This window comes from Simochromis diagramma, unplaced genomic scaffold (genome assembly GCF_900408965.1).
Source record: "Simochromis diagramma unplaced genomic scaffold, fSimDia1.1 OVJJ01000365.1, whole genome shotgun sequence".
Taxonomy (NCBI): Eukaryota; Metazoa; Chordata; class Actinopteri; order Cichliformes; family Cichlidae; genus Simochromis; species Simochromis diagramma.
The window spans coordinates 400,735-410,689 of NW_024387230.1; the positions used below are offsets into that span (position 1 = coordinate 400,735).

A 9,955-nucleotide genomic window follows, 5' to 3' on the forward strand; every position below is an offset into this window, starting at 1 on the left:
TGAGGTTTTTTTTACACATCTGGCAGCATCTGGCCAATCCGCCATCTTTCATCTTTTATACCGTTACTAAATAAAAAAAAAAAAGTCATTGGCCCGCAAAAAACGAAAAATCACCATCGGCCCAGTCCAGCTATGATTGCAATAATAACCTGTCTGACCTTTAAGATTCTTGGCAAAATACCATCAAAATCAATGTTCATTGTTGATATCGGGAACAGAGAGAGGAAATGGGTTAAGAAAAAGAATACTAATATTAAATAAAAAAATATGATTAAAAAAAACAACAAACAAAAAACAAGCTTTAGCATTATTAGCTTAGAATAATGATCTTAATTTTGATCACTGGATATCTTTTTTTTTTTTTTTTTACATTTTGGGAACCTTTCTTCCTTTCTTGGTTCTTGTTTTTTTGTTTTTTTTGTTTAATGAAATTTGAAATTTAAATGAAGAAGTAAAATAGTTTTGTTGAAAACTGTGCTTTCTACCTCCTTACTGTGCATAGCAATAAACTGAATTCCCTATTGTAGACACATTCCGAAGCTCCATGTGAGAGGACCTAAAGTTGATATAGAGTAGGGCTCCAACGATTCATCGAGTAATTCAAATAATTTAAATATAAAAAGTTCTTAACACAAATTATTTGCTTCAAAGCGTTGTATAACGGCTTTGTGTTAATGCCAGTCTGCCAGTGTGTTAGACAACGTAAAAGCGAGTACTGGAGGTGTCGGAATCTGTTTACACACAACATGAAGCACAAAGAGGTAACAAGCTCAGGTTGAGTGAAAGAAAACGTGTTTCTAGCTTTCAAAACACCAGCACTTTTCCCTGTAATCACTATTAAAACCTTTACTTAGAAAAAGCCAGTGAGAGGCCTTCTTCAAACCACCTGATCAACAAACCCTGACAGAAAAGCAGACTTTGTAGCTGCTCCATCCACCGCTATTTGTTTTATATAGCAAAAAGAATCTGCAGTAAGCCTCCACAAGTCATATTAAAATATGCAGATAATCTATATCCTAATTAAAAAATAACGATTTCTTATTGTTTATGGTTCTGAGCATATTCTGTGTGTCATTATCAAATTTGGGATTAAACAAGATGTGAATTGAGGAAACATAGAAGGAAGACCTTGAGTTTCTGTGATTCACATGTTTACTTTTGAAAAACCAACAGTGTGGGATGTGCTGCCCTTTGATTTGTTGACCAATAAACTGATAAAAAAAAGGGTCATACACAGATGAGAAGACTTATCTAAACACAGATATGGAGATAAGTTAGTGTATATAAGATCCTTTTTTTTCTCTGGTCCAACAGATTCACACAGGAGAGCCACCGAGTGAATCCTTCTTCTGCAGGTTTACTGTGACTCTTTGCCCCAATTTTCTCCTTCACACTTTAACTCCCTCCATGATCATTAATAACTTTTCTGTATTTGTTCTTTTTAAGCTCACTGATCATATTCTTTGTCTCCGTCGTCTTCAAAAAGATGTTGACTGTGTCTCTGATTGTTTGTGCCTTAATTGCTCTGGCCAGAGCTGATGGTGAGTACAGGTGTTTAAGCTAATGTGCAAAACTCTTGACATAGGATTAAATCCTCACAAATTGGCTGTGCTCTCGTCAGGAAAAAAAAATAATTGAAAGAGTAAAACACTTCATGTGAACAGAGTCAAAGTAAATATGCAGAGAAAAGCAAGGAGGGAGCCTTATCATGATGACACAATATCATACAATTACTCACAATTCTCTGCTTGTTTTCACTAATTTTTCACCCATCTGCAGCTACTTGCCCTGATAATTGGAGTGAGTTTGGAGGTCGCTGTTTCCATTACGTTTCAGTACAGATGACCTGGGCTGAGGCTGAGGTAAGACAGAGGATTGTGATTCACTCAAAAATGTTGACACTGTGCTTAGTCTTTGGACACAAAATTGCCGCTTTAAGCCAACAGTTAGTTTGCTTACCCCAGTTACCCCAAGATAAATAGAGTCATATTCTGATGTTGGTATTTTCATGAACGCAGCTCTGCACTGAAAACTGCTTTCTAAACAGGCATATTTAGTGTAGAATTTGCTTGTCAGATCGTTCCATCTGACAAATATGCAGGAGTAATTTCAAGTAGAAATTACTCCTACATATTTTTACATTTCCCTCTCTTTAAATTGTGATATAACAAAGATTGAAGATGTATTAATGACAATTTCAGTAACATACTCTGGGCTTCATATTTTTAAAAAGGGGATTAAACGGTATTCTAAAAATCAGTTACATGTATTATGATTAATTTTATTAAAGAACAAAACACATCAATAGCATTCAGTAAGAAGGTTTTACAGATAGGTAGAGCTGTGGGGTAGCTTCTTGTCTGTAGAAAACTCTTTGATCATTAAGATGTGACGATAGTTTCAAAGTAATATAAATGAAGAGCGGCAACAAAGACTGAAATGAGAAATATATTACTATTTTATAAAATATCTCAATGCTATGATTTAGCTAAAATGATAGAATCACTGAACAAATTTAAAAGGTATAAATATATAATGCAGCAAGCCTGTAAACGAAAGTGCCACCACACTGCTCCTCTTCATGGATATACAAGATATTACCACCAATTTTCCTTATAGCCACTGTGGGACATTACTATTCATGGTTGCATCGTCCACGTCACAGGCAAGGAATATCATTACTGCCAAGAATCAGCTGAGAGTCAATCAGGAATTGTTCAGGCTTCCACGATGGTCCTGCCATTTTAATTGTTTCGGGTCACTTTTGCCGGTCCAAGCCCGGGTAAAGGAGCAGGGATGGAATTGTGACATTAAAAAAAAACAATAATTGCTAAAAGAAATTTAATTTGTAGTTCTAAATAAACTATTTAGGACGTTTTTTACTCACTTTATGTCCCTTCCACGATGTTATTTCTCTCTCCAACAGCGTAGGTTACAATTAGATTAGCATGATCAATTATGCAAATTAGGCGATGACGTCATTTAGCGACTTCTAGCGACTTTTAGGACAACCAATAGCGATTTTCCTTACTGAGGAGTTGGCAACACTGGTAAAGACACAGAATAACTCCAGCTTTGTGTCTTTTTCATTGTAGCTGAATTACGGGACAAACTGTTCCTTTTCACCTCAATAAGAAACGCGTAATATTTTCTCTGAATACCAGACAGGACGGTTGGCAACTCTAATAACTTATGAACAAAATAAAGTTCAACATCATTAACTTCATAGCACCCACCCAGCTGTATAGAAACTCCGTCATGCTAGCTAGCACGCAGTACGGAAAAGGTCAGAATAACGAAAATAAACTCCACCTAAACTTGGTTTATATCTGACCCAGAGAGACTGCAGGTCATAACTTCTTACCTGAAGTTCAGTTCACACTTGGACCGGCGGCCGCCTCGGGTCTCTTTTCCTTCTGCGTCCCTTTTCCTTCATCCACCAGCTGGCTTCCACCACTTGCTAATGTTACTGAATCTGTGGAAGCTCCGCGATAGCCACCACACGAAGTAACGAGTAACGACCCTATCTAAATCCCAGTAACGACTAACGCGTTCCTGATTTTGGCATAATAACTAGTTACCGTGCTCGTTACCACAATAATAACGTAGTTACTGTAACGCGTTACTTAATAACGCGTTAGTCCCAACACTGTATGTATGTTAGATCGTATTGCAGCATTAAGTACTGTTCATCATATTTTAATAAAGATACAAGTATGCACCTTTGATATTAAAGAAAATTCTCTGCACTTTGAATTTTATCAATAATCAGTTATACATTATTGAGCTATGAAACCTTGTGAAAATACTTAATTAATAACAATAGGCTTATCATCAAGACATAAAGACCCCAATGAATTTGAAAGTTCTGCTTTTGTCTATAAGACAAAACTTATAGACAAAAAGTTTTTTACTTGCCCTAAAAATCTTAGAAACATACAATCTAACCAGATATTTACTCTGAATGACATTGCCTTGGCGTCCAGTAACTCTGTAGGATCTCATGTAGGATATGATAAGGGTATGTTTACACACACAGTAAGCAAATGTGTAGGACTTAATTGTGCAATATCGTTAACATTACAAACACCCTTATCTCAGAGTGATGTTGAGTAGCTAGTCCATGATTTTATTTTTTATTTTTTTTACTTCTTGGGTTTAGAAGAGGCTATTCTGAAAACTCCTGAAAAACCTTCAGTTGATCCAAAACACTGCAGCAGTAGTACTAACATGAACTAGAAAGAGACACCACATTTCTCCCATATTAGTTTATTTTCGTTGGTCCCCTTTTAAATCAAGAATTGATTTTAAAATCATTCTACTCGCAAGACCTAGAAAGAGGACACGTTACATCTCAAAACTTCTTAGCACCATTTTATCCATATTACTAACATGGAGGCAGAGCCTTCTACTTTCTATACATCTAAAAACCACAAACCAGGCGAGAAATTTGGGTGTAGTGATGGATGCAGACCTAAACTTAGAAAAACACATTAAGACAATAACAAAGTCAGCTTACTATCACCTCAAGAATATTTCAAGGATAAAAGATCTGATGTCTCAACGGGACCTGGAAAAACTAGTCCATGCATTCATCTTTAGTAGGCTTGATTACTGTAACAGCATCTTTACAGGTCTACCTAAAACATCAGTCAGACAACTACAGCTCATTCAGAACTCTGCTGCTCGAGTCCTCACTAAGACCAAAAAAGTGGACCACATCAGTCCAGCTCTGAGGTCTTTACACTGGCTGCCTGTCCGTCAGAGGATAGATTTTAAAGTTCTGATGCTGGTCTATAAAGCTCTGAATGGTTTAGGACCAAAATACATCAGTGACCTCCTGACCCAGTATGAACCTTCCAGATCCCTCAGGTCATCTGGATCCGGTCTTTTATCAGTTCCCAGAGTCAGAACCAGACACGGAGAAGCTGCATTCAGCTTTTATGCTCCTTATATCTGGAACAAACTCCCAGAAAGCCTCAGATCAGCTGAAACACTCAGTTTATTTAAATCCAGGTTGAAGACTCACCTATTCTCAGCTGCATTTGAATAAAGCACCAAATCCACACTTTTAAGCTTAAATTTCAAAACTTACATTAACTACTGATTTTATATACTGTTTTGTTTGTTTGTTTGTTTGTTAAGTGGGTTTAGAGCTCTGGGTAGCTCCCCAGCTGGGTCTAGACTGGGTCTAGAGAGTTAGTTTGTTTGTTTGCTTGTTTTAATCAATTTTAAATCATGCTTTTTATTTGTTTTTGTTTCTAATGTCTCTGTAAAGCACTTTGAATCACCTTGTTGTTGAATTGTGCTATACAAATAAACTTGCCTTGCCTTGCCTTTCACTTAGCTATGAGTTCTCTAGAGCTTTGTTTGCTGTGCTTTTTTCTTTTGCTAAAAACATTCTGATAAAAGCTAAAGTACTAATTCAACTTCTTTAGTCAAATAAAAGTGAAAAAGTACAGGCTCTGAATGTACTCAAAGTAAGAAGGTAAAAAGTAACTCTTTGAAGAACATTTCCACTAAATATTTTTTTTTCTGCAAAGCTAACTTAATCTTCTGTTATAATAATAAAAAATAATGTTAGTATATGTACTTTGTTACTTCCACCTCTGCAAATAAACACTCCTTACAGAGTAACTGTGACTTTTTTTTAAGCTTTGACATGCTAGTAGTGTACAAATAGCTTACTGCCAGTGAACTTGCTAAAGAGCTCCCAATAAATGCAACCAGATTGAAAGTGTGAAAAATTACATCTATGATTGAGTTGCCAAATTGCAGATAAGTCCCTTTGGTCCAGATATTTATTTCAAGTAGCCACGTTTTTCTCCAGCAACCATCTCCTTTTGAGTTTCTGTGTGTCTTTTTGTTCATCTCCACTGTAGAAAAACTGTCAGGCCATGAAAGCAAACCTCGCATCGGTAAACAATGCTGAAGATAATCAAAACATTCAGAAGGTGATAAGAGCTGCATCGTTGAATGCCACACGAACATGGATTGGAGGCACTGATTGCCAGATGGTAATTTATCCAAATAAAAGCTGATCTTAATGAGAGAAGGACACTTTGAACTTTTAAATCTCTGTTTTATTTCATCTTTAGAATGATCTCTGGCTCTGGAGCGATGGCAGTCAATTTTTATTTTCAGCATGGAAACCAGGGCAACCAGACAATTGGGAAAGTAACGAGGCTTGTATAGAGATAAATCATGGAGGAGGTAATTCCCTAAAACATTATTTACTGAAATGTCTGAGCTGTCTGAATAAACATTGTAATGTGGCAAGTCATAAATGATAACTAGCTGTTTAAATCCTAAAGGGGACTTTACTAGTGCATTCCACAGTCTCTCAGATTCCCCAGCACTTGAGAGACTTCAAAACATCAAGTAAAGCTAAAACTCAGATGATATTGATAACGACAGCAGGTTAATTCCATATATATTAGTACAAGTAAAAGGTTTGAATAGTGACGCTAGGTGGATGCCAACCTAGGGGCTGTAGCCGCTAGGTTTCACTTCTACTATACAGAGATAATGAACTGGACCTCTTGACTATGTTGAGTTTATAGACTTTACGATTGTCTGTTTATTAATAATACTAAAATCAACATTTATTACATTTGCATTACTTTCTTTAAAACAAAGAAAGTAATTGCCAGTTTCAGGTCTACAGTTGCTCTAACTGTCTCCTGTGTTTTTTCTGGTCACAGAAGGAGGCAAATGGAATGATGTACAGTGTTCCTCTCAACGTCCATCCCTGTGTGCCCTTACTCTGTAAATGATGCTGAGCCGATGCAAAGAGTTGCTGCACCCACCAGATTTTGTGTCATCAGCTTCCAGTATTAGAAGGCCTTTTTTTGTTTTCTGGTTCACTGTAACAGCAAACAGGAACTGGATTTCCTATTAGTCCTATACATTCTATAATGTTAAAGTGAGACCATGTGGACAAACATGCTACATGTTTCCTTCTGCAGTAATAAATAAATAATGACTAAAGATAAAACATTATTTTAATTCTGTTTTTCTTCCAAAGTAAGAGTAGACCTCTTGGGGATGACATTACAAAAGCAAAGTATTTTGTATGAAGACTCGTAACTGGCATTCAGCAGGGCAACATAGCAGGTGATGAACTGGGTCATACTGGTCTTTTAACACTTTTTTCTTTTTTTTGGCTTTCCTGCATTATCATAGAAACAAGAGTTTCTTCTTTCTTTATAGTGCCATGCACAATATCCATTGTAGGAGTAAATTCCAGCAAAGTGCACTTCCTTTTACAGTCGTGCGTATCTGCACATCATTTTTGGCATCCACCAAAGGAAAGGGGAAAAAAAGCCTGTTGCACATTGTGTCAAGAAAGTGTTAATCCTAGAAACATTGCAAAACATTTCCCAGCAAAGTGGGTGATCTGTGACTTCTGTGCAACCAACTATCCCAGATTGCATTTCGTCCAAAACTCAGATGCACCATTGGTGGAGGATAGCGGCTAATACTATGAGTAAAGTTTGAAATATTACTGCTTCTGCAACACAAAATAAACATATTTTCAGGTGAGACTGTAAATGTGTAAATTTCAAATATCTGCTTGATTTATCAAGACATCACATATTTGCAAAATATGTCTTGTTTATTTCAGTGTTTTACTTGTTCCAGAACAAATCTGTTTTGTTGAGATTACAGTTAAATGAAAACGTCCAGGCATGAAGCTTAAGTCTTACTTGGAGAGCTGTTAGTATATTTTGAAATCAATTTTTCACTCGTTGTTATCTCCTGATGTAAAAATGCGCTGTTCTTATTTTAAAAGCTGACTCTGAATTAAATTCAACAGAAATATTTTAATCCAGGAGTAAAACATTTTTACGGGGAGCAAAAATGGCATGTTACTATATGGAGAACCTGAAGACTGCTCCAGAAATGATCATGTAATGTTATCTGCACATTTAGCACTTTAGCATCTCCTAGTGGTTAGCTTGGATAGTGTGGTCAAGTGATTTTTTTTCTGGGTTGCTTTCCTTTAGAGACACATGAGTAGGAGGAGGCATGAGGCCATTTTAGTACTGGCAATTGCACAGTGGCTGTATCCAGTTCACGGTCTGCAGCCTTAACAGTCCACAAGGGCCACATACTCAAAGACTGCTAAGGCCTGAAGTGAGAGGCTTGTGAAATGGGACGGTCTAAACAACACGTTCTCACTCCCAACTCGTCAAATGTGTGACGCATGGTCAGGCTCCCTCTGCTTCACTTATGGACGCGCAGGGTACCCCCCTCACGTCGAGAATTGACCTGCAGGGTCCTCTCATTGAATACTATAGAGCTCCCTAAACGTTGCTTATTGACGACAAGAGATTGCCGCGGAAGAGCCTGTTGTCCGTATATTTATATATTTCCAAAATCACATTGTAGTGACGTATACAGAACACAATAAATTATATAATGTAAACAACTACCTGAGAAACAGCAGATACAGCAGAGAAATTAATTATAGGCTGTTACTTTTGTATCGTTTATTGCATTTATGGAGGGAGTGATGTATGCTGGGTAATGGCACAGCTAGCGACTGGGTGACTTTATTCACCCGCTTCGGCTGTTATCAGTCCATACAATGGGCGTTATTAGCACAAATCAGTCCCATAGATATGGGCCATCTCCTGCTAGATTGTTCAGAAGGTTGTTCTCATCCATCCAGATGGAGGATCACTAACAGGAGCGTGGAAGACTCCAGAATCCACTCTGGCTGGAATCCGGTGGATAAGCAGTGTGTACAGGTAAGACCGTTTAAACGGACAGCATTTATAGAATGACTATTAAAAGTCAGCGAGTGTGAGAGAATGACACTCTAGCTATTCTGCAATTCATCTCATGTAAACAATAACATGGCGCACAGCGTGACGTGAAAAAGGCACATACCTTTGATGTTGCGTGATGAATTCTGTATTCCTCGTCCACACATAAACGCAAAAAAGGAGTTTAAAAATTCTCCGTTTTCGGTGATTCGAAACGACGTTTACGTGTGGACGAAACAGCTGCGTTTTCAAAAACACCCGTGTAGGTGCAGCATAAAAGAGTTAGTAGTTTATTTTATTACTACCTGTAATTTATTGCAGATTACTTGTATTTGATTAATTGTTTACTAAATGTTTGAGGTGTGAAATAAACTGCAATGGAGCAAAATATGGGTGTGTGTGTTTGGAGGATGTGTGCGTGTTTGGAGGATGTGTGCACGCGCGCGGGGGGATGGCGCGAGCATTTTTCTTGTAAAACAAAGGGGGGCCTAGCAAAAAAAGTTTGGGAACCACTGGCCTAGTGAGTCATTTCAATAACAGTTTTCAGTTGTGGTAATAAACCTTGAGTTTTTTTAATCTGGGCTCCCTTATGTTACCTCCCCTATCACCTAGCAGAGTCGGGGCGTAACACAATGTAAGGTGAACAATGTTTTAATTAACTGTCTTTATCACTAAGGATTATCATGATTATGATAAGGAAGAACATACTGATAAACATTGTTACCACTTTCTACCTGATACAGTATCAGCTAACAAAATCAAGATGCCTATGCCCGGCTCCTCATAGTGGATTTGGGTCTAAACTTTTACATGACCATTGAATGTCAGCTGGTGCTGGATGTGCTGAGGAGCTGACGTCGCTTTCCTGCATAATTACATCAACTACCTAACGTGTTAAACTTCAGAGATGGAACAGTAACGTTTGTGAAATTATATCTCATTATCAAGGATATCTATATTGAGTCCTCTTAAACTGAAATTGTTTCCTTAGTGCTCATGAGTTTGCTATGCATCGTCTTGCTTATGTAATATTTAGTTATATATAGTCATAATATATAGTTATCTTTTGTTCACTGCTTACCTTTGTTAGGGTTTTTTCCCCTTGAAATCTGTCTTCATGTTTTCTATTCTGTGTGTAACATTCGTTGGTGCAATTCTGGCTTTGGTCATATTTTGAGTTC

The 9,955-nt window shown here is 37.4% G+C and overlaps 1 protein-coding gene across 1 annotated transcript; it reads left to right on the plus strand.

Annotated features, from left to right (window-relative positions):
* The first annotated feature begins 1,314 nt into the window (after positions 1–1,314).
* On the plus strand, positions 1,315–8,563 carry LOC120746874 (ladderlectin-like). Its single transcript, XM_040052383.1, has 6 exons — positions 1,315–1,355; positions 1,447–1,541; positions 1,780–1,862; positions 5,883–6,017; positions 6,099–6,213; positions 6,705–8,563. The coding sequence occupies exons 2-6, from the start codon at positions 1,487–1,489 to the stop codon at positions 6,770–6,772; spliced, it is 456 nt and encodes a 151-aa protein (XP_039908317.1). The 5' UTR covers positions 1,315–1,355; positions 1,447–1,486; the 3' UTR covers positions 6,773–8,563.
* The last annotated feature ends 1,392 nt before the right edge of the window (positions 8,564–9,955 follow it).

Excerpts from the sequence above, each read along its gene's own strand:
- LOC120746874 (XM_040052383.1), top strand. The coding sequence starts at position 1,487 with ATGTTGACTGTGTCTCTGATTGTTTGTGCCTTAATTGCTCTGGCCAGA. Across the intron at positions 6,018-6,098 it reads GAGGCACTGATTGCCAGATG|AATGATCTCTGGCTCTGGAG; the intron begins GTAATTTATCCA and ends TTTCATCTTTAG. Across the intron at positions 6,214-6,704 it reads AGAGATAAATCATGGAGGAG|AAGGAGGCAAATGGAATGAT; the intron begins GTAATTCCCTAA and ends TTCTGGTCACAG.